The sequence below is a fragment of the Elgaria multicarinata genome, chromosome 3 (assembly GCF_023053635.1).
Source record: "Elgaria multicarinata webbii isolate HBS135686 ecotype San Diego chromosome 3, rElgMul1.1.pri, whole genome shotgun sequence".
Classification (NCBI taxonomy): domain Eukaryota; kingdom Metazoa; phylum Chordata; class Lepidosauria; order Squamata; family Anguidae; genus Elgaria; species Elgaria multicarinata.
In genome coordinates, this window is record NC_086173.1 from 152881257 (window position 1) to 152903577 (window position 22321).

General features: G+C 45.7%; 2 protein-coding genes across 2 annotated transcripts in view; one reads left to right on the forward strand and one right to left on the reverse strand.

The window, feature by feature from the left end:
• Positions 1-22321, reverse strand: part of LOC134396049 (E3 ubiquitin-protein ligase TRIM7-like) — a 247771-nt gene that overhangs the window by 97250 nt on the left and 128200 nt on the right. The window lies entirely within an intron of this gene.
• On the forward strand, positions 11836-21058 carry LOC134396055 (tripartite motif-containing protein 10-like). Its single transcript, XM_063122401.1, has 7 exons — positions 11836-12242; positions 13513-13608; positions 14283-14495; positions 14805-14827; positions 17292-17407; positions 19574-19606; positions 20307-21058. Exons 1-7 carry the CDS (start codon positions 11862-11864, stop codon positions 20963-20965), a joined length of 1521 nt encoding a protein of 506 aa, XP_062978471.1. The 5' UTR covers positions 11836-11861; the 3' UTR covers positions 20966-21058.

Sequence of the window (22321 nt, forward strand, 5' to 3'; positions counted from 1 at the left end):
AAATACAGCAGCAGAGAGGCAAAACCAGGAAGAGATTCTATCCACACTACATAGAAACCTTAAATTCTATACAATTCTCCTGTATCCAATAGAGCTGGTTATCAGTACTATTGAGGTTGCTCCTCTAGACACATCTACAAAGTGGTGCACGTTCTCAGAAGATACATTTGTTTTTAAAAGCATCTTGTAATGTTGACAATAGCGAGTCTAGGGCCATAGAGGCGGTTGGAGGGTGAATATCTTGTGATGTTATGATCGCAAGATCATCACTCTCATTTACATGCAGTTTGTTTAAAAGGGAGGTTACAAAGGATTTCTGCTTTGGGTAAGATGAGCATCTGAGAAGCCAAGCATGGATGAGACTGGCCAAAAAGCAGTGGAACAGTGACCTAACAGTGGGGGTGTCTCATGCCCTCTAGGCAGTTCTCTCTGGGCTTGCCCACAGAACTCCGGAGAATTGGATGGAACTCCTGTTGATTGTGGAGTGGCCAGGAGACCAAAGTGGTTTCACTAATGTGGTCCCAGGATGGTACTGCTCCAATAGCTCCGTATGGAACCAAGCTAGAGAGTTGGCAGACTGAGGGCTCAGAGCAGGCAACTCGTATGTGGTTTGAACAAAAATTTCAGAGGAACAAAAGAGTTTCACACCTGGTATGAAAACGAAATGGAAGGGACCTCATGAAGGTTTCTCTGATGGTCACAATAGCCATTCTGGGCTGTGGACAATAGGATGAAGCCACTCCTAGGCCAGAACTATTATTTACACAATAGGGGCGGGTTTCAACAGAGCAAAGGGATGTATGAGAAATTCATTTCAGTATTTTTGATCAGGATTTACCCAGTTTACACCTGCTGGATTAACCTTTGCCTGTCCTAGAGGCTGCTACATATTTGGAATTTTGTTTAGCTCAGGAATGCCAGATCTGACCTTGCCTTGAAACACCATACGGCAAGATTACTTTGCTATCAATTTCCCCACCTTTGTATTGGCAAGAATTCCATCGAAGGTACTACCTCATAGTTGCCACCTGTTTAGGGGGCGTGAAGTGCCTGCCTTGGGCCCCTTTATTCTGTAGATGAAGGAGGCAGGAAGGTTTTGAAGTCAGCTTTGCCCCTGGGGAGGAGCCTGGTCTGTTTCTGCCACCCTCTTACCTGCAGGAGTTCACTCGCTGGCTGCTGACATTTCTCCTCCATCTCCTGAATAAGATGTTCAAGAGAGGAGAGTTTTTCAGAGAGTTTGACCAGGTGCTCCTCCCTTTTCCTTGCAATCTCCTTCTCCACCACTTCCATCTGGGCCAGGAGAAGCTTCTCTTGTTCCTCCAGAAACTGATGTAGTTGTCTGAACTGAGCCACTGTCTTTTCCCTCTCTGCTTTGATTTGCTTCTGCAAGAGGTGGATGCAAAAGGGAGAAATGGTAGCCAGGGTTAGAAACAGGACCACTGTTCAAAGCATCAAGAGGCTTAAAAGAATTTTATATCACAGATATTAAATCCAAATCCACTAGAGGAAAAGATTCCTAAAGACGTAGAAGGGTTCACTCTCAGAACGGCCTTTCATTAACCATTGTTATGGTAGTTTTGGCCATTCCAAACAATAGCTGTTCTGCAGTGGGGCTTGTGGGGCTTTTGATTAAGAACATAAGAAGAGTCATACTGGATCAGACCACGGGTCCATCTAGTCCAGCATTCTGTTCACATAGTGGCCAACCAGCTGTCGACCAGGAACACACAAGCAGGACACAGGGGCAACAGCACCCTCCCACCCATATTCCCCAGCAGCTGGTGTACATTAGCTTAGTGCCTCTGATATGGGAAAAAGCACAAATCCATCAGGACTAATCTTCGTAGCCTTCTACACCAACAAATTTGTATACCCTACTTTTGAAGCCATACAAATTGGTGGCCATCGCTACCTCTTATGGTAGTGAATTCCATGGTTTAACTATGCACGGTGTGAAGATGTCCTTCCTCTTATCTGTTCTGAATCTCCCACCAATGAGCTTCATGGGATGTCCCAGATTTCTAGTATCATGAGACATTTTTCTCCCTATCCACTTTCTCCACACTAGTGCATGTTAAATTTTGTACACTTGTGTCATGTATCTGACTTGGGGTTTTGGATTCTTCCACATTTTACATTACACGTCTACACAGAAGCCCTTGTTCCCTTCCTAGTGATATTGATACTTACAAGCAGATATTCATTTTCATTTTCTGTGTCTGCTTGATATTCCAGAATTCTTTCTCTCTCTTTCCTCAGAATATCCAGGCGACGATGGATCAGAACCTGAAGTGAAAACAGTAGATTATGTTTGGTTTAGAGAGAGAGAAAGAAGCATTGAACAGGGTGGGTAGGTAGAAGGGGGCTCACAGGTGCCAATAATAATAATAACAACAACAACAACAACAACAACAACAACAACAATTTATATCTTTCCCGCCTCTCCATTCTGATCAAGGAGGGGAACAACAGTAAATATAAAACACATAAAACGGAATTAAAACATAATATACATTGTTAAAACTTCCTAAAATCATTTTTAAAACATCCTAAAAACATTTTAAAAACTTCCTAAAATTACACTGGATAGTAGGGCTGTGCACGGACCCCCCGATCCGCTCTGGATCCCGATCCGCAACTTCCAGATTGGGTCCGCTCCACCCCACGTTGATCCGCCTATGGTCCGCTCTGCTGTGGGGCTCCAGATCCGGAACGGAGCTCCGTGTTTCCCCTCCAATAGACTTGCATTGAAAATGTAAAATGCCTATAACGTTTTTACTTTTAACATTACAAACCTCAAAATTGGCGCTATGAGAGCTTATACATGTGTCCACATTCATGCCCAGTCTGAAGCGATTCTGAGCATCCAATGATTTTGGGGGAATATTTAAAAATCCCCCATCCCATTTTCAGAAATGCAAATATCTTTGTCATTTTTCAAGATAGAAACTTGAAAATGGGCACCATCACAGCTTCCACCTACACCCTGATTCATGCCAAGTTTGAAGCAAATCCGAGCATCCACTGATTTTTAGCATTTTTTTTACGTTTTAACCCTCAACCCCTAACCTTAATTAACAAACCTTTCTAGATCTCTGTCACTTTTAATGTTAGAAACCTCAAAATTGGCACCTTGAGAGCTTATACATGTATTCACAGTCTTGCCCAGTTTGAAGCAAATCCGAGCATCCACTGATTTTTGGGGAATATTTAAAAATCCCCCACCCCATTTTCAGAAATGCAGTTATCTCCGTCATTTTCCCACGTACAGATGTATTTATTATTTGGGGAAATGGGAAAAGTGTGTATTGTGCTTTGCCCAAACTTTATTTGAATGCTCAAACTTTATTTGACAGGGGGGAAGGGAAGGGAAGGGGTTGCGGGTGGGAAACAAACACTCCAAATGAAGAATTATAAATTTATATAAAGCAATAAGTCAAAACAGAACAAAGGAAAGCTAAGCAAAAAGTCAGAAACAAACAAACAAACACACACACACACCAAGCTAAATCCTATCTCCTCTAAACAAATGCAGCTACAGTAAAGAACTAACTAACCCTCCACGAACTCCAAACCCACAAAGAGAGAGAAAGGAAACTGTCTCTGTCTCCCTCTGGCTTAGTCCCCACCTCCAACATTGCGATTGGAGGATGCTTCACGTTATCATCACGATAGGGACTTGAATCTGTCAATCAAGGGAGAAAAAAAGAGCTTCCCCGTCTCGTTTTACCCATTCTATAAAAATTAATAGCAAGCAAACTGCATGACAAAAATTCTGAAAATCGACACAAATGACCCCCAATCATCACTCTCTAAGCACAGTAAGTTTCAGGGATGTAGCTTTAAAAACAGATAAGTTATAGGCATTTTTTGTGCAATGCAATCCTATGGAAAAATCCAAAATGGCGGACGGAGCTCTGAAAAGACGTGGAGCACTCCGCAAATGAGAGAACCACTCCGCATTGCTCTGCTGCCCCCGACCCGATTTGCCTGCACCTTAAACGGAGGTGAAGCACCCCGCTCCGCTACCGCTTCTACAAACCGAAACGGAGCAGAGCGCAGCCCTATTGGATAGGCCTGCTGGAAGAGATCAGTCTTAATAGCTTTCTTAAATGCTAATAGAACGTTAAGTTGATGAGTCTCCTCTGGCAGGCCTTTCCACAGTCTGGACAGAAGAGGGGGTCCTCTGGGTAACAGCTGTCAATCTAGTTTTTGCTGACTGAAGTAGATTCTTCCTAGAGGACCAGAGTGTGCGGGGCAGATTGTATGGGAAAAGGTGATCCCGCAGGGACCCAAACCATGTAGGGCTTTAAAGGAGATAACGAACACTTTATACTTCGCCCAGAAACTAATTGGCAGTTAATTGGCATACTAATTTATTGGTACTGGAAGATGAGACTGGAGGACTGTCTGCAGAGGAAGTATTACATGGGACCGTGAGCAGCAGTAAGCAAAAGGCAGAAGGTCAGTCGAGCAGAGGCAACAATACCAAGGACTACAGCAAAAATACAGAATACCAAGGACTACAGATACAGAATAATGGGCTCAAGTTACAGGACGCCAGTTTCTGGCTGGACTGTTAGAGCAGTACTACAATGGGCCCAATGGCCTATGGAGGTTGTGGGCTCTCTCACACAAGAGGCAGCTGGACAGCCATCTGTCAGGACTGCTTTAAGGTGGTTTCCTGTGTTGAGTAAGGGGTTGGACTCAATGGCCCCTTCCAACTCTATAATTCTAAGTGATTCTGTGACTCCCTTACCAAAGATCCAGATGCTTTCTTACCTCATATTCCTGGGCAACCTCTTCCTTCAGAAGAACAGTGTGTGATTTATGTTCTGGGGAGCCCTTGCACTTCCAGCACACCAGAACTTCATCTTCTTTGCAGAACAGACGGAGTTTTTCCTTGTGTCTCGCACACAGGCTCTCTTTTTCAAGGAGGTTAATTTGTTCTACTATATTTGCCAGCTGCCAATTGTGCCGGAAGTCCCCATTCTGGATTGGGACTCTGCAGACGGGACACTCCAAGTCCCCACCCTGTTCTTCCCATGTCTCACAGTAGTTTGTGATGCAGCCCAGACAGTAGTTGTGGCCGCAGTCCAGAGTCACAGGGGCTGTCAGATACTCCATGCAGATGGGGCACGTGGCTTCCCGTTCCACCTCTGTTGATTGTGGGGCTGCAGCCATGGCGGATGGAGTCCCGGTGCTTTTGTTGTCAGATGGGGCAGCTTCTGAGGAGAATGGGCTAGGGTAAGGGGGGAAACAGTGTCGGTTGGATCAGAATAACTACGGGGCAACGCTCATTCCAAAGTCCACCCTGAGGGAGGGAGTCTGCAAGCATTCAAAATGAATCAGGAAGTTCCTTCTCCAGGTGATGGGTGTGTCACTTTACTGTTTTTTTTTTAAATACTAATCTCTGGCTAGTACTATGAAACGTCTGCTATACCATGACTAAGAACATGGAATTGAGCAGAACAGTTCTTTGTGCACTTTGCCTTCCATCTCTGGTTCTACAAAGGCTGGAGAATTCATTTTGTTTCTTTAAATGAAAGCTGGGAATCCAAGCCAGCCACAGGCATCAAGTAGCATGGTGATAATCTGATTAAATACCTATTTAAGAAAACATATTACAAGAACAGTTGTATGATATACCTTTATTGCTGCCAGATTACTTCCTACCAAAATGCTGGTCTTATACACACAGCAATATATATAAGCACAACCCGGTTAAAGAGATCTTGTCCTCATCGCCTTCTTCCAGAGGAGAAAGAGTTACGCAGAATCTCTCCTGTTGCCCACAGATGTAGCCAGCCCTAGTTTTCCTCAGGTCTTTAAACGATCTGGGGAGGAAAGAAAAATGGAACTCCATGTGCCCCGTAGTTTGAGCCTAAGGAAGCCTTGGGATCAGGCCTTCCCTCCCCACTCAAACTCAAGCTCACAACTACAGATCTACGCTGCCGATGTGGGATGGCAGGAAGAGATAAATGGCAGGAAGTGACAGGCAATGGTCACTGTATGGAGTACTAGCAGCCGTGTGTGCGTGTGTGTGTGTGATCTTCGTAGTTGGGGCTGGGAGGAAATTGTGAGAAGCCTCCTTCCAGCATGCAGAGTTCCTAATGGAAATTGCTCTACCATGTCCTGCATTAATTGTTTATTCAAAAACTGCAACTCAGCAGCTAGTACCATATTTTGCCTCACATCTCATTTGGACGATTGGCTCAAAGCAGATGGGAGTGAACAGCTGCCTGGGAGCATAAACTGAGAGGGGGGGGGATGAATGCAAACCTCTCACCACTCTTGGAGGCAGGGAGCTGGGGTGGGAGGATCAGCAAGGAGGTCAGACGTTGGGTTTCCTTCTAACCACTCATTCCTGCTTTTATTTCCCTGCCCGTTCTTTCCAAAGGGACAAAGGGTGTCTCTGCAGTGGAGCAGCTACGGTTGAAGTCCAGGGCCCCACAGTCCTGCCCCCTCCACCAAATGACCTCCCAACACAATGGCAGGTAATGGAGGAAGCAGCAAACAGCTCAGCGCCTCGGCCATAAAACTGTGTTTTATTCCTGTAGTCATGAAGGGGCTGAGATTTGAATGAGTTCAAACTTTGAACCTGCCCATGCTCAGAGGTTTCCCTTGGAGCCGAGGAGGGGAAAGCACACTTTCCAGGGACTCGGATATGACCTTTATCTCACCAGCGCTATACTGTGCAATCACTGCAAATTGCATGCAAAGGACTCAGAAGTTTTCCACCTTAAAATCTGCTTTTATTGTGAAGTACTCCCAAGCATCCTGCTTTAATTAATTTATTATTTATTTATTAATTAGGGTGACCATATGAAAAGGACAGGGCTCCTGTATCTTTAACAGTTGCATAGAAAAGGGAATTTCAGCAGGTGTCCTTCGTATATATGGCAAACCTGGTGAAATTCCCTCTTCGTCACAACAGTTAAAGGTGCAGGAGCTATACTAGAGTGACCAGATTTAAAAGAGGGCAGGACACCTGCGGCTTTAACTGTTGTAATTAAGAGGAATTTCACCAGGTTCCGCATATATACAAATGACACCTACTGAAATTTCCTTTTCAATACAACTGTTAAAGATATAGGAGCCCTGTCCTCCTTTTCACATGGTCACCCTATATTAATTACATTTCTATACTGCCCAATAGCCGGAGCTCTTTGGGTGGTTCACAAAAATTTAAAAGCTCAACCAGATTTATAGACTATTAAAATGCTGGGAGAATAAAAAGGTCTACACCTGGCGTCTGGCATATAACGTAGGTGCCAAGCAAACCTCCTTAGGGAGCTCATTCCACAGCCGGGGTGCCACAGCAGAGAAGGCCCTCCTCCTGGTAGCCACCTGCCTCACTTCCTTTGTTCAAAGGCATGGAAATTGTGCTTCATTTGCAAAAGATTTGCCCTAATTTGCCCCTACCTAAGAAGTGTATCTTCCGAGCCGCTGCTGCGGGTGCAGGAGCAGGATATAAAACAAATGTTTACATCTGCATAAGCTTTAAAGATAAAGACACCGAAATCGGCGCAGTAATAGGGTTATCTGTTGACTTTTTATGATTTTTTTTATATCCCCCGCCCCCTTAAACTCACTTCCTGGTATGCAAAGGATCACTGCAAAACAACAACAGCGGCAAAAGCTTAGTGCCTAACTCACTTCCTGGTATGCGAAGGATCGCTGTAGCTCCGTGCAGCAGCCGCAGCAAGACAACGGCAAAAGCAGGTACGTGCACGCTAGTGTGATAAAGCTCTGGAAAGCCCGTCATTCCCCCTCGCCACGCTAATGGCAGCCGCCATTAGCATTAGGTGGGGGAGTGAGACACTTTCCAGAGGCCCTGGAGAGCACGCTTTCCTACCTACCCACACTTAGGGTGACCATATTTTGAAAACCAAAAAGGAGGACAAAATGGCCACCCTCAGGAGTCGTGGCCACCCCAACATGCCCACCCCCAAGGCGGTGCCAATTCAACTTGTCCGGTCCCCAAGGGGGCGTGGCCTCGGTCACATTTATTTATTTATTACATTTTTATACTGCCCAACAGCCGAAGCTCTCTGGGCGGTTCACAGAAAGTAAATGATAGCAACCAATGAGTAGCAAAGGCACACAACTACTATAATAATATACTAAATACTAAAAAAGGAACTTACACTTATATAAAACCATTTCTTTATTTTTTATAACATAATAAACAACCACAACAGTCATAGTACTAGGGTGACCATATTTGGGAAACCAAAAAAGAGGACACCTAGTGTGTGTGTGTGGGGAAGCAGCTTTCTGAGTCCTGCAGAAAGTACGTTATTCCCCCGCCACCTTAAAGAACCCGATTGGAGTGGAGGAGGGGAAAGGATTTCATTCTGCACCACCACCATCCACTCCAATTGGGGCCTTTTCTATAATGTCCACGAATGACCCACTTTCCCCTTTAAGACCTCAATTGGAGCTCAGGGTGGGGGAATGATGTGCCTCAAGAAAGCATGTCATTCCCTCCTGCCATACTAATGGCAGCCTTAAAGGGGAAGGTGTGTCATTCCAGGACATTATTGAAAATTATAGAAAATCCCCCCTGACACCATGGAAAGAACAAAAACCAGGACAAATCCGGGGAAATCCTGACAGTTGGTCACCCTAGTAATAGATATCAAGGAGAGCTTTAAGCATACCAAATTTGAATCAGATTGGGTCATCCGTTGATTTTTTATATTTTACATTTCCCCCCTTAAACCCTTTTCCTGGTGTGCAAAGGATCTTAGGAGTGCTGCCGCCTGGGGTGTGATTTAGCTAGCAACAACTACAACAACAGCTAAACGCTGTAGGGGATAATTTTAGGGAAACAGGTACATGAGATGAAGCTAAAAGAGGTAGCATGAGGTAGGTTGATTCTTTTGGCTTTATTGCACAATTAAGGCAAGATGCATGGGAGTACTTCACAGTCAAAGCAGATTATAAGATGGAAAACTTTTGAGTCCTTTGCACATAATTCACATTTATTACACAGTATAATACTAGCATAATGAAGCTATCATTTTAAAATGGGAAAACTGGCAAAAGGGGCAGGAGACACGCAGCACGATCACCGAGTCATCAAAATGTCCCGCGAAGAACCGTGAGTGGCCAGTCACACGCATGCGATAAAACGCTCGACTAAGGAAGCTCTTTGTCTTTGAATGAACGTGAGTACAGCTGCGTATCGAAACCTGCAGCAAGCAGCTAAGGTAAGTCCTTTCCCGCCTGGCCCAGCGAGCTCAAAGGTTAAGTACAGCAGCGGCGGAAAGATGTGGGTGGGGAGAGATGAACGTACAAAATCAAAACCTGTTTTGGAAGTGGGGCAGAGGAAGTCGGAAGTTGCTCGCAGCCGGTCTGTAGCACATGCTGCTGCCCTGATACTTAGGTAAGTACGTCTCTGGATTAAGTAGCGTGGATTGGCACCGAGCAACATTGTATTTTGGGGCACAAGTAACAAGCCTTCCCTGTATCTTTTCTGCACAAAATGAATGGGGCTTTATATTCGGATGAAAAGTGTAAAAAACCCACTCATGGACCACTTGCTACTGCCATGTTTATGATCACTGAGAAAGAGAGGCTTTTGTCCAGAAAATCATGAGCGGGTTTTGGAAAATGTTAAGCAAACATTTAATCAGGAAATCACGCAGGCTGTTTGCTTTTCCTTCTTCTTTTAAAAGGCAAGTTAAAGGGTGGAGGGGCAAACAGGGAGAGGCTGTCAGTGTTTGATTCAGAGGGTGAAGGCTCAGAGAGGGAACGGGGAATGAATGGTCTTATCCAGGAGCAGAAAAGGCTGAACCCAGCAGGCTTGGCTGTGATTACAGACTTCATCCCACGTACCCGTTTCCCTCGAACTATCCCCATAGCGTAAAACTGTTGTCATCGTTGTTGTTGTTAGCTAAATCACACCCTGGGTAGTGGCACTCCTAAGATCCTTTGCATACCAGGAAAAGGGTTTAAGAGGGGGGATTTAAAAAATCATTAAAAAATTAACAGATGACCCAATATGATTCAAATTTGGTATACTGAAAGCTCTCCTTAATATCTATTACTGTGCCGATTTTGATATCTTTATCTTTAAAACTTATGCAGATGTAAGCATTTGTTTAATTTGAAGTTTAAAAATCATCCTTCTGCGCCCCCAGTGGCCGCTCGGGGAAGGACAAGGAAGTATGTTAAAATTAGCCTCGGGATTGTGGGGGAGTAAGAAGAGTCGCTCTTTCCACGATTCTATTTTCAGCGCTTCTTTTAGGGAAGCAGCGCAATCACAGCAGGATGCAACGGAGTACTTCACAATCAAAGCAGATTATAAAGAAGAAAACATTGGAGTCCTTCGCATGTAATTCGCAGTGAATGCACAGTATAACGCTGGTGTGATGAAGTTCTACATCCCAACACACATTGGTGCAGCTGGGTAAGTTTAGACCCTGGACTTGGTCCCAATACCGATCTCTGTGGGGGTCCCACAGGGATCGGTATTGGGACCAATTCTTTTCAACATGTTCATAAATTATCTGGAATTAGGAGTGAGCAGTGAAGTGGCCAAGTTTGCTGACGACACCAAATTCTTTAAAGTTGTTAAAACACAAAGGGATTGTGAAGAGCTCCAAAGATTTCTCCAGGCTGGCAGAGTGGGCGCCCAAATGGCAGATGCGGTTCAATGTAAGCAAATTAAACAAATGCTTACATCTGTGTAAGTTTTAAAGATAAAAACATCAAAATTGGCACAGTAATAGATATTAAGGAGAGCTTTAAGCATACCAAAATTTGAATAGGATTGCGTCATCCATTGATTTTTTAATGATTTTTTACATTTCCCCCCTTAAACCCTTTTACTGGTATGCAAAGGATCTTAGGAGCATTGCTGCCTGGGGTGTGATTTAGCTACCATCATCATCATCAACAACAACAACAACTATAGGGGATAATTCGAGGGAAACAGGTACGTGGGATGAAGCCTTGAGATTGACTGTTGCATGATTTTTCTCTTTGCCCGCCTCTGGTGACTCAGAGCATAAGTGCTTCCCCCTCCATGGGATTTTGTTTTAGGCTTTGGCCATGGGGGGATCTACACTACTGCTTTAAAGCACTTTAAAGCACTTTGAAAACGTTTTGAAAACTGTTTGTTGAGTAGGGCTGTGCTCTGCTTCGCTTCAGAGCATAGAAGCGACATTGGAGCGGCCTTATTCGCCTCCAACAAAGGCGGAGATGGATTGGGTCAGGGGAGCTGCAGATCGAGACGAAGCAGATCGAGACGAAGCAGCAGGAACATGACATTGGGTGGGGAGGGAGGAAAATTTTGTGCTGCTCTTCCCAGCCCGCACCACCTGTTATGCCCGCTTCCTGCTGCTTAGGGCTGGCCCTATAGATACTAAATATTGGGATTTTAGTTGTTGTTTTTCATCATGTTTGGGACACTGGGAGGGCCGGTGCCAGACTATTTTGCGCCCTAGGCAAGGCGAGCTACTTGCACACACACACACACACACATACCCCAAATTTGCCAACTTCGATTCAGCTGTTCAAGAAGAGTTTCTGAACTATTATATTTTCCTTTTATTATTATTTTTCTTAATACAGCTAATTTGTATTAACTGTGACCCTTAAAGGGCAGTACTGCACCCTAGGTGGCTGCTTAGTTGGCCTAATGGTAGCGCCAGCCCTGCCTATGGTGCAGGATACATTCCATTAGAGACTCGTTCCCACCGGCTGGCATTTGAAATAAATATTACCCACACAGTTATTATGTAACAGGCATGTCCCCCCCCCCCTTCATTGCTGTCTTCCTACAGCAGCCTCTTCTAACAACAGAGACGCCTCCATCTGCCATGGCCACAGCCCCCCCTCCCACTGACATGGAACAGGAAGCCAAGTGCTCCATCTGCCAGGAGTATCTGAGAGACCTAGTGACCGTGGACTGTGGCCACAACTACTGCCAAGGCTGTATCACCACCCACTGTAAGACATGTGAAGAACTTGAACTGGACTTGACGTGTCCAGTCTGTAGAACCCCAATCCAGAGAGGGAACTTCCGGCCCAACTGGCAGCTGGCAAATCTAGTAGAAAAACTCCAGCAACTAAACATAGAAAGAGAGAGCCTGTGTGTGATACACAAGGAAAAACTTCACCTGTTCTGCAGAGAAGATAAAGAATTGATTTGCTGGAAGTGTAAGTCCTCCACAAAACATAGATCACACACTGTGCTTCTCAAGGAAGAGGCTACCCAGGAATACAAGGTAGGAATGCATCATGGAGTCCTCCTAATGTGGGTGGAATATGTAAAAAAACACAACCACCATGTGCTGGGGAACTGAGCTGGCTCTAACCCCAAAGCAGGAGAGATGGGACTGGATAAAAGTTGGATCCACAAATCAAAACTCAAATCCTGTTGATTTCATATAACTTTTAGGACTCCACAGGACTCCACAGCTCATACACTGCAATGTCCCTTCCTTCACCATCCCAGCAAGTGATAAACCCAGACTCAAATGGGATGGCATAACCTATTCGATCTAATACACTCTACTGGGATAAAGATGGAGGTAGCTGGGAGATCCCTGCACACACAGTCAGCTCTGGAAGGCAGAGGGGAAATTATTTTTACGCTTGTGTCACTTTGGCCTTAGCTAGACCTATCTTTTGAATGAATGAATGAAAGTTTATTTGTTTGTAGCACAAAGACCATTGCAAAATACAGAATTGCTCACAGATAGCAACACACATTATTTGAAGTATACAAAATATTCGAGGTACAATCCTTTCTCAACCAAGGAGTCAGTCAGTGGGTCACTCTAGGGGTGCTCCATTTATCTGTAGCACCCACCCTTTGCTATCACAATGGTGACATACATGCCAAAGACACAAGAATAATTTCAGTGATTACATTATAACCTAAAATACTAGCAGTCAATATCTGGCACTATCAGATAGGTGGGATCTCTGATGATAGTTTATACAAAACTATTAAATCAAGTGGACTAGACCTACCTTTTAATCCAGGACGGAGGAGGGAAGATCTCGCGTTGTGATTAATGTGAGATCCCTCCTCTGTTTACATGTGAGGTGTGATGACCTCAGGAAGAGAAGTGTCACACCCGCCATTTTTTATTTTTGAAAGAGAAAGGAGCGCACGAATGCTCGTGCGCTAAAGGTAAGTTTTTTTTTTTAATTAAGTACTTTTCCCACTCCCCCCACCCTACCCGTGATGGACGCAGTGCTCCCGAAGAGCGCTGCGCCCTGTGCAAGGCTCCACATGTGGAATCGTGTGGAGCTGGGTCAAACTACGGCAATGGGCCGCACGTTCCACAATCTTGGGCTCAGCCCGGGACCATGGAAAAAGCGGGATCCCGGGATCCCCATGTGGATGCACAGGGATGATTCCGGGGTTCGCTCCGGGATTTTGCCCAGTCTAGCTAAGGCCTCTGTTTCACAGTTGCCTTTTCAATATATTTAAAGTGAGTGAATCTCCGCACAGTTACCAAATTGGCAGTTATGTCTTCTCTTCAGGATCAGATCTGTGGCTGCCTGGAGACTCTGAGGGAAAAGAAAGAGAAAATTCTGGCACATAAAATAGACATGGAAAGAGAAAGCCAAGACCTCCTTGTAAGTGTCACTGTTGCTGGAAAGTGAAGATGTACGAGAAAAAAATATCTGGGAACCATGAAATTTGCATCAGGGAATGAAGTCACATGGCTGCCTTGCTCCTTGGAACCTGCATTGTTTGCCCTCCTCTGATCGGTCATAAAATGTCCATGAAAAGCCGTGCTTAGGCTGGGCCCTTGGAAGACTATTGAAAACTCTTTCCCTGACAACTCTTTCCCTGGAAAACTTTTTCCCTGGAGAATCCCCTTTGGGAACACCAACACCCACGGAAGCCTTTTTGTCGGGGACGTGTGAAAGGGCTTTTCTCCCTCCCAAATTGCCCCCAAATTATGGAATGCCCTCCCTCAAGAACTACGATTCGCTGCCACTCCCTTGGCCCTTTGAAAGTGTATAAAGAACCACTTTTCAATTTAGTAGTTTAAAATGTGTAGTTCTAAACATTTTTACTGCTTTTGTTTTTAACGTAGAAAGATTTTATTTTTTCTTCACTGCTGTTCACTGCCTCGATGGCTTTTTAGCAGATAGGGCAGCATACAAATGTTACAAATAAATAATGCTGACAGAATCTCTTTGTATAGTCTGGAAGTGCCCTTCCCATGTGATTCTCTTAATCTTTCCTTTAACCCTGGAGGAACGCATTCAGTGCCGGACTTCCTTTCACCTGCTTGTTACAGAAGCAAATGAAAGCCGAGAGGGAAAAGACGGTGGTTCAGTTCCAACAACTGCGCCGGTTTCTGGAAGAACAAGAGAAGCTTCTCCTGGCCCAGATGGATGAGGTGGAGAAGGAGATTGAAAGTAGAAGGAAGGAGCACATGGCCAAAATTTCAGAGAAGCTCTCTTCCATGGAAGGAACAATGCAGGAAATGGAGGAGAAGCATCAACGGCCTGTAAGTGAACTCTTTCAGTTAAGATGGCAAGAACGACCAAGGCTTCTCTTCCTGGGACTACGGAAAAGTTGGCACTGAGATTAGTGTTACGGGTTATGGGGTTGTTATGCCCAAGACCATATCAAAGACGAACACGATGGTTTATTCACCTTTTCTGAACTATCTGCTTCAGTTTCTAAGAGTTTTTAATTGATTGCTTTGCATTGCACTGAAATGTCCCCTTTTCTTCATGGAATTCATTTTGTCAACAATTTCCTACTGACTGTGTTATTTACTGAGTTCTTCTTTATTTCTCTCCTTTCCCTCTAGGATATAAAAGGCACCTTGAAGAAGTAAGTAGATCCCACTCAGTTCCCTTTTAGGGTGACCATATGAAAAGGAGGACAGGGCTCCTGTATCTTTAAAGTTGCATAGAAAAGGGAATTTCAGCAAGTGTCATTTGAATGCATGTAGCAGCTGGTGAAATTTTGTCTTCATCATAAGAGTTAAAGCTGCAGGAGTCCTGCCCTCTTGACCAGATACAAAAGAGAGGAGGGCACCTGCACCTTTAACTATTGCTATGAAAAGGGAATTTCACCAGATGCTGTCTGCATGCAAATGACACCTGCTGAAAATCCTTTTTCTCTACAACTGTTAAAGCTACAGGAGCCCTGTCCTCCTTTTCATATGGTCATACTTCATGATACTGAGAAGGCTCAGGACAGCATGAGTGGTGTTTGGCCCTCCAGGCTGCTTGGGGTGTGGGGGGTTGTGGGTTGGAGTCTGTAAAGCATTGGCATGGCTCTCTGTCTCTTACACAGCACCCATCGGGTCCGTCCCTGCATTGCCAGGGGAGCCTACACCCTTCCAGACAAGAGGCTCATTGAGTTTGGCTGAGCCAGGACAGCTCTGAGCGGCGGGAGCACAATTGAATGGCAGTTCTGGTCAGCACAGGCTAAAGGATTGTGTGAGAGCGCCATCTGACAAACATTTTATTGCACACTCGCTACCGGGCACTCACGGATTGCTTGGAGGTCCCTCACATGACGTCGTCTGCCTCTCTCGCCCCTTCTGCCCCTCCTTGCGCCGCAAGAAAAACCAGAAAAAGTCAGGTTACTGCTGTCTCATGCTGGACTGAATGGGCCTCATGCTACAGTGACCATATGAAAAGGAGGACAGGGCTCCTGTATCTTTAACAGTTGCATAGAAAAGGGTATTTCAGCAGGTGTCATTTGTATTTATGGGGAACCTGGTGAAATTCCCTCTTCATCACAACGGTTAAAGGTGCAGGAGCTATACTAGAGTGACCATATTTAAAAGAGGGCAGGGCACCTGCAGGAGGAAAGGCCAGACAGTACAGGATAAAAGAGGTGGAGAAGTGGGCAAGAGACAATTTGAGAGCTAGTCTGCAGGAATGAGGGAGGCAAGACAAGAGAGGCGAATGGTTTTCTACAGGGGAAACGCCAACCCCTGTTCCTCTGAACTTCTTCCAGGTTTAGAGGAACAGCCAGTCAACTTGTTGGGGAAAGAAGGGGCCTGCTGCTCTTCCTACACCACCCCTTTAAGGACACGCTCCAAATAGGCCTCAACTAACTTTACTGCAGAAGATGGGAGGAGTCAGGGTCTCTTGGAAAGGTACTGGGAGGAAACAGCAGCAAAATATTTGGCAGCGGTGGGCATTGTTTCTTCTGAGGCCTCTGGCAGAGACAGACTGTGGGGGGATTACTTACATGCCCGGCGTCAGTCCATGCCAAAAGATGAAAGGGGAGAAAATCCTCCTAGTGAATGAGCTATTCCCCAATTGTTGATGTTCTGTTTGAAGACTACCAGTCTTGTAACTAGGAGAGTCTCTCTTATTAAACTTTTGTTAAAGTCTCCCTCTAGCTGCTGTGTCTCTGATGGAGTCAACGGGCCAAGGAGCTTTTGATGTGACTTGATCACAAGACCCACTCACAGAGTCCCATAGATGGAAGCAACAAAATCCTTTTGGACTTGTAATACCCCATTCTCACACAACAGATCATTGCACTACACAAATATGGGCCAATCCTGATTGCTCTGAACTTGTGCAGACTCACATTTTAAACTCATTTAAATCAAAGCAAGAGCCTCGTGTGGCGCAGAGCGGTAAAGCAGCAGTTTCTGCAGCTGAAACTCTCCCCACGGCCTGAATTCGATCCCAGTGGAAGCTGGTTTCAGGCAGCCGGCTCGGGTCGAATCAGCCTTCCATCCTCCCGAGGTCGGTAAAATGAGTACTCAGTTAGCTGGGGGAAAGGTAATAACGGCTGGGGAAGGCAACGGCAAACCACCCCGCTATAAGGCCTGCCAAGAAAACGTCAGTGAAAGCTGGCGTCCCTCCAAGAGTCAGTAATGACTCAGTGCTTGCACGAGAGGTTCCTTTCCTTTCCTAAATCAAAGCACCATCGTGATTACAAGAACAGTCTGGACTTTTTCTGCCCAGGCATGTTTGTCACTGCCCTGATCATTTGCTGCTCCTTGGGGGTGGGGGTCTTTGGGGACCGTGGCTGACATTTAGGAACCTCCAGGGCTGTGAGGACCTAGGCATCTCCCCCAAGGTCCAGGCATAGCTGCACCACTGTGTGGCCCCAGCCATTGATTCTTCTTCATGACGTTTGGTTGGGCTTTCGGAGCTAGAGTAAGGGAAAGGCTCCTCCACAAAGCACCTCCATCCCCCTCTGCCTCTCTGCAGCTGCTCGCGTCCCTTGGTGTTCTGCCACTCCCTTCATCCTTTCTTCTTTTCTTTGGGGAATTCTGGATTCTGCAGAAGCGGCATCAATATTTGTTTCTCTCTTGCAGGAGTGAGGAGAATACGTTTGAGAACTCTGTGGTTTTCTCAGCTGCACTAAAGTGGAAGATCTGGGACATCTGTGATATGAATCCCATTCTGGAAGGTTCCATAAAGCAATTTAAAGGTACCAATGAGTGTCTGCAAAGAGTTTCACACTGCGTATTGAACTGGCCCAGATGTGGGTGACAAAGGGTACTTGTAATGGTGGCAGAGTTGGAAAAATAGGGGACCTTTGTGTTCCTGTTCAGAAGACAAAATGACCTTGTTTGCCTGATACAGCAACCAACTGTGGAGTTGTCATGCCTTGCTGGGTGCCTGCAAACGCCATTTTGCATAGAATCCCAGGGTTCCCAGCTTGCCATGGCTTATCGTGTCATGCAAACTCAGATGTCAGGGGTTGTTTGAGGGTTAGACAACCCTCTAATAATCCCTGCCTCCTAAGTTTCATGACACAACAAATCAACAGCAAGAAAAACTGAAAAACTGGTGCCATCAGGCCACTGGCATAATGGAACAGCTCCTGTGGGTAAATTAAGTCATGGTGGGTTGTTGTGATGTGCAAAGAGGCCCAATGAGTTTGCTTTAGAAAGGGCTCTGGTTCAAATTACTCCAACAAGCTTAGCTCATGTATTCTTATGTAATCAAACTCCACTCACATGTCTAATTGAGGAAATTCTCCTTAGGAGAAGATATGAATATTTGTGGGGGAGAGGATTCCCCTCACTGGCCGTGTTTGGATGTTATTTTAAGTCATGGTGGCTTTATAACCTACTCAAAGTAGCTTATTTTGTAAATAACCCACATTTGCACACACGCAGGCTAAGCCACTGTGCATCACTGGAGCACATGGAGTTCCATTTTTCTTTCCTCCCCAGATGGTTTAAAGACCTGAGGAAAACTAGGGCTGGCTACATCTGTGGGCAACAGGAGACATTCTGTGTAACTCTTTCTCCTCTGGGAGAAGGCGATGACGACAGGATCTCTTTAACTAGGGTGACCATATGAAAAGGAGGACAGGGCTCCTGTATCTTTAACAGTTGCATAGAAAAGGGTATTTCAGCAGGTGTCATTTGTATATATGGAAATTTCATCTTCATCACAACAGTCAAAGGTGCAGGAGCTATGCTAGAGTGACCAGATTTAAAAGAGGGCAGGGCACCTGCAGCTTTAACTGTTGTGATGAAGAGGAAATTTCACCGGGTTCTCCATATATACAAATGACACCTGCTGAAATTCCCTTTTCTATGCAACTGTTAAAGATACAGGAGCCCTGTCCTCCTTTTCATATGGTCACCCTACTGTTTCACCCATTAACAGAAATGCTAACTGTAATAGGAGCAAAAATCCCAGGTGCACCAAAAAAAAAAAAAGTGATGCCTTGAAGAATTGCAGGATCGGGACCAAACCTCAAACCATGCCCCCTCTAGTAATAGGGTGACCATATGAAAAGGAGGACTGGGCTCCTGTATCTTTAACAGTTGTATTGAAAAGGAAATTTCAGCAGGTGTCATTTGTATATATGGGGAACCTGGGGAAACTCCCTCTTCATCACAACAGTTAAAGCTGCAGGTGCCCTGCCCTCTTTTAAATCTGGTTCCAGATTTAAGAGGAAGTACCCAATGCACCATCAAAACCCTGCACTCCCCTCCACCATCAAAACTGCGGGCCTAGCCTCTTTAACTGGCTCTCATTTCTACTTTGGCAGAAATGTAAATATGCATTTCCTTCACTGATACTGTGAGTTTACTTGCTTTAACTTGGTTCCCAATGAAGAAATTCCTCATTTCCCCTGATTGATACTAGTGGCTTGATCCCTTTAAGAGATTCCTAAGTGCTACAGCCAGGGATAGCAAAGCAGCACCTGTTGCGTTTGCTCTTACTGCACACCTCCATATGCAACGAAAAACAACCACGGTGACCACCAGATGACACAATAACCCACTATGGTTTAAATAAACCCTACTGCAGACTGTGGGTTATCTGTGTGGGTCATTTAGACCAAATAAACCATCATGGGTTAAAAAATCCTCATCTGACAACCCACCATGGGTTAAATAAGCCATTGTGGTTTATGTAAGCCATCGTCAGTTATCATGATGTCCAAACTCAGTCACTACCACCACTCTGAGATTTATGTCAGGATTCTCTTAAAGCTTTACTTCAAATCAGGACGGAAATGGACAAAATAATGACATTAAATGATTTTGGGGATGGGAGGGTAGGGGGTGTTCTAAGATTTTCTGTAAGTAGAATGCTGTGATGTTTTGCCTCTATTCCCTTTCTTTCCCAGATGCTCTGAAATCTGGAGTTCAGCTGAAGAAAGGTAAACTGAGGGATATGACAGAGGCCCAGAATTAAAGGAGGACAGAGGAATTGGGGCCATGTTTGGAAGCTGTCTGCTTGTATTTCATTTGATTTCTCCATTCATTCAAACTCTTAATGACACAAATCAGAAAAGACAATCGAGCAGTTTTATGCTTATCTCCATATATTTTGCACACATACAAACACACATCCTTCATCATTTGACATAAGGACTCTCGACTGGGGAAAAGGGTCTGTCAGGTTCTGCATTCTGCTTCCATCCGTGGCCCCAGGCCACATGCTGGACACGAAGACAACAGCCACTTACCTGGCTGTCTGAGGGGCGGGGGAAGGAACTCCTCCAGGTGACCAGGCAGGTGGACCTCCTTCCCTTTCTATTAGTCATACAACCATCATCATCAGGCCTTTGTTGGCTTTTGGGATGCTTCTGGGCTAGGAACATTCATGGTCTTAGTTGCCTGCAAATCTGCTGAGATTAATATTGGAGTTTCCAGATAGAGAGAAAATCACTATCAGAGCTCGTGATAGAACTAACCTCTCAATTTAATTTTCCTTCAAAGCCATCAAAGGTTGGGAAGTTATCTCCTCACTCCTTTTTTTTAAAAATCCTGTGATATGTCTCTAGGCTCAGATTGTGACTGACATTTTGGTAAATGGTATTCATGTATCTTTTCTTTCCTCCTCTCCCCCCACCACAGCAAATGTATCTCTGGATCCAGACACGGCAAATCCTCGGCTCATCCTGTCTGGGGATCATCAAAGTGTAACGCTTGGAGAGAAATGTCAAAATCTACCCGACAACCCTGAGAGATTTGACACAATGGTGTTTGTGTTGGGATGCGAGGGATTCACGGCAGGCAGACATTTCTGGGAAGTTGTCGTGGGGAGTGAGGGAGAATGGTCTGTGGGGGTTGCCAGAAAGTCTGTGAGGAGGAAGGGCGTGATCACCTCTAGTCCTGAGGAGGGGATCTGGGAAATGGGGAAGTGGGATGGTAAATACAGGGCCTCAGACCCCTCTGCCAGACTTTGTTTGAGGGAGGAGCCCAAGCGGATCCGTGTGAGTCTGAACTATGATGGGGGACGGGTAGCTTTTTATGACGCTGATACTGCGGGCCTGATCTATGCCTACCCAGCAGCCCTATTCTCTGGGGAGACCCTTCTCCCCTTCTTTTGGGTTTTCGAAAAAGCCCACCTGACCCTCTCTCCTTCAGGTGGTCAGAGGGTGGCGACAGTCATACATAAACCCACTGCAGCTCTGACACGCTTTGGGCCTCCTCCCAAGCCTGAGCTCAGGCAGTCTCAATTCCACGCAGTCTGTTTAAGGAGACGACATTTTAAGCAGAAGACTTTCTCATGAGTCAATTTCAAAGTGCATTTAAAAGGGTTAAACATAGTTTTAAAATCAATAAAAGCTGCATAAAACCTTAAGTACATAATCATGTGAAATGCATGGACCTGGAGGATGTTAACAACTACAGGCCGGTGGCTAATATCCCCTTCCTGGGCAAGGTGCTTGAGCGGGTGGTTGCAGGACAACTCCAGGCACTCTTGAATGAAACGGATTATCTAGATCCATTTCAATCGGGTTTCAGGCCTGGTTTTGGAACGGAAACTGCCTTGGTCACCCTGTGGGATGACCTCTGTCGGGAGAGAGACAGGGGGAGTGCGACCCTGTTGGTTCTCCTGGACCTTTCAGCGGTCTTCGATACCATCGACCATGGTATCCTTCTGGATAGGTTGTCTGAGCTGGGAGTTGGAGGTACTGCGTTGCAGTGGTTCCGCTCCTACTTGGATGGCCGATTCCAGAAGGTGGTGCTGGGGGATTATTGCTCTGTGCCGTGGCTCCTAAGCCATGGGGTTCCACAGGGCTCTATCTTATCCCCTATGCTGTTTAACATATACACGAAGCCGCTGGGGGAAGTTATCCGGAGATGTGGACTGAGGTGTCATCAATATGCGGATGATACCCAGCTCTACCTTTCCGTTTCATCAAACCCAGGTTAGACAGTGACTGTTCTGAACCAGTGCCTGGGCACGGTAATGGACTGGATGAGGGCTAATAAACTGAAACTCAATCCAGACAAGACGGAGGTACTGTTAGCGGGTGGTTCATCTGTCCGGCGAGGTGATGTTTGCCCTGTCCTGGACGGGGTTGCACTCCCCCTAAAGGATCGGGTCCGTAGTTTGGGGGTGTTCTTGGATCCAGAACTGTCACTTGAGGCACAGGTGAACTCAGTGGCAAAGAGCACCTTTTATCAGCTTAGGCTGATATACCAACTGCGCCCTTATCTGGACAGAGATAGCCTAGCTACAGTTCCATGCTCTGATAACCTCTTGTTTGGATTACTGCAATGCATTATATGTGGGGCTGCCTTTGAAAACGGTCCGGAAACTTCAACTAGTACAAAACAGGGCAGCCCGTTTACTAACAGGGACTGGCTGACGAGACCACATTACGCCAGTCCTTTTCCAGCTTCATTGGCTGCCAGTCCAGGTCCAGGTCCGATTCAAAGTGCTGGTATTAACATTTAAAGCACAAAACGGCTTGGGGCTAAGTTATCTGAAGGAATGCCTCCTCCCATATGTACCTGCCCGGGCCTTAAGATCATCTACAGGAGCCCTTCTCCGCGAGCCCCTGCCAAAGGAAGTGAGGCAGGTGGCTACCAGGAGGAGGGCCTTCTCTGCTGTGGCACCCCGGCTGTGGAATGAACTC

Bases quoted from the DNA above. Each gene is read 5' to 3' on its own strand.
- LOC134396055 (XM_063122401.1), top strand. From the start codon at position 11,862: ATGGAACAGGAAGCCAAGTGCTCCATCTGCCAGGAGTATCTGAGAGAC. The intron at 14,828-17,291 runs GTAAGTAGATCC...TCTCTCTTGCAG, and splicing joins ATAAAAGGCACCTTGAAGAA to GAGTGAGGAGAATACGTTTG. The intron at 17,408-19,573 runs GTACCAATGAGT...TTTCTTTCCCAG, and splicing joins TTCCATAAAGCAATTTAAAG to ATGCTCTGAAATCTGGAGTT.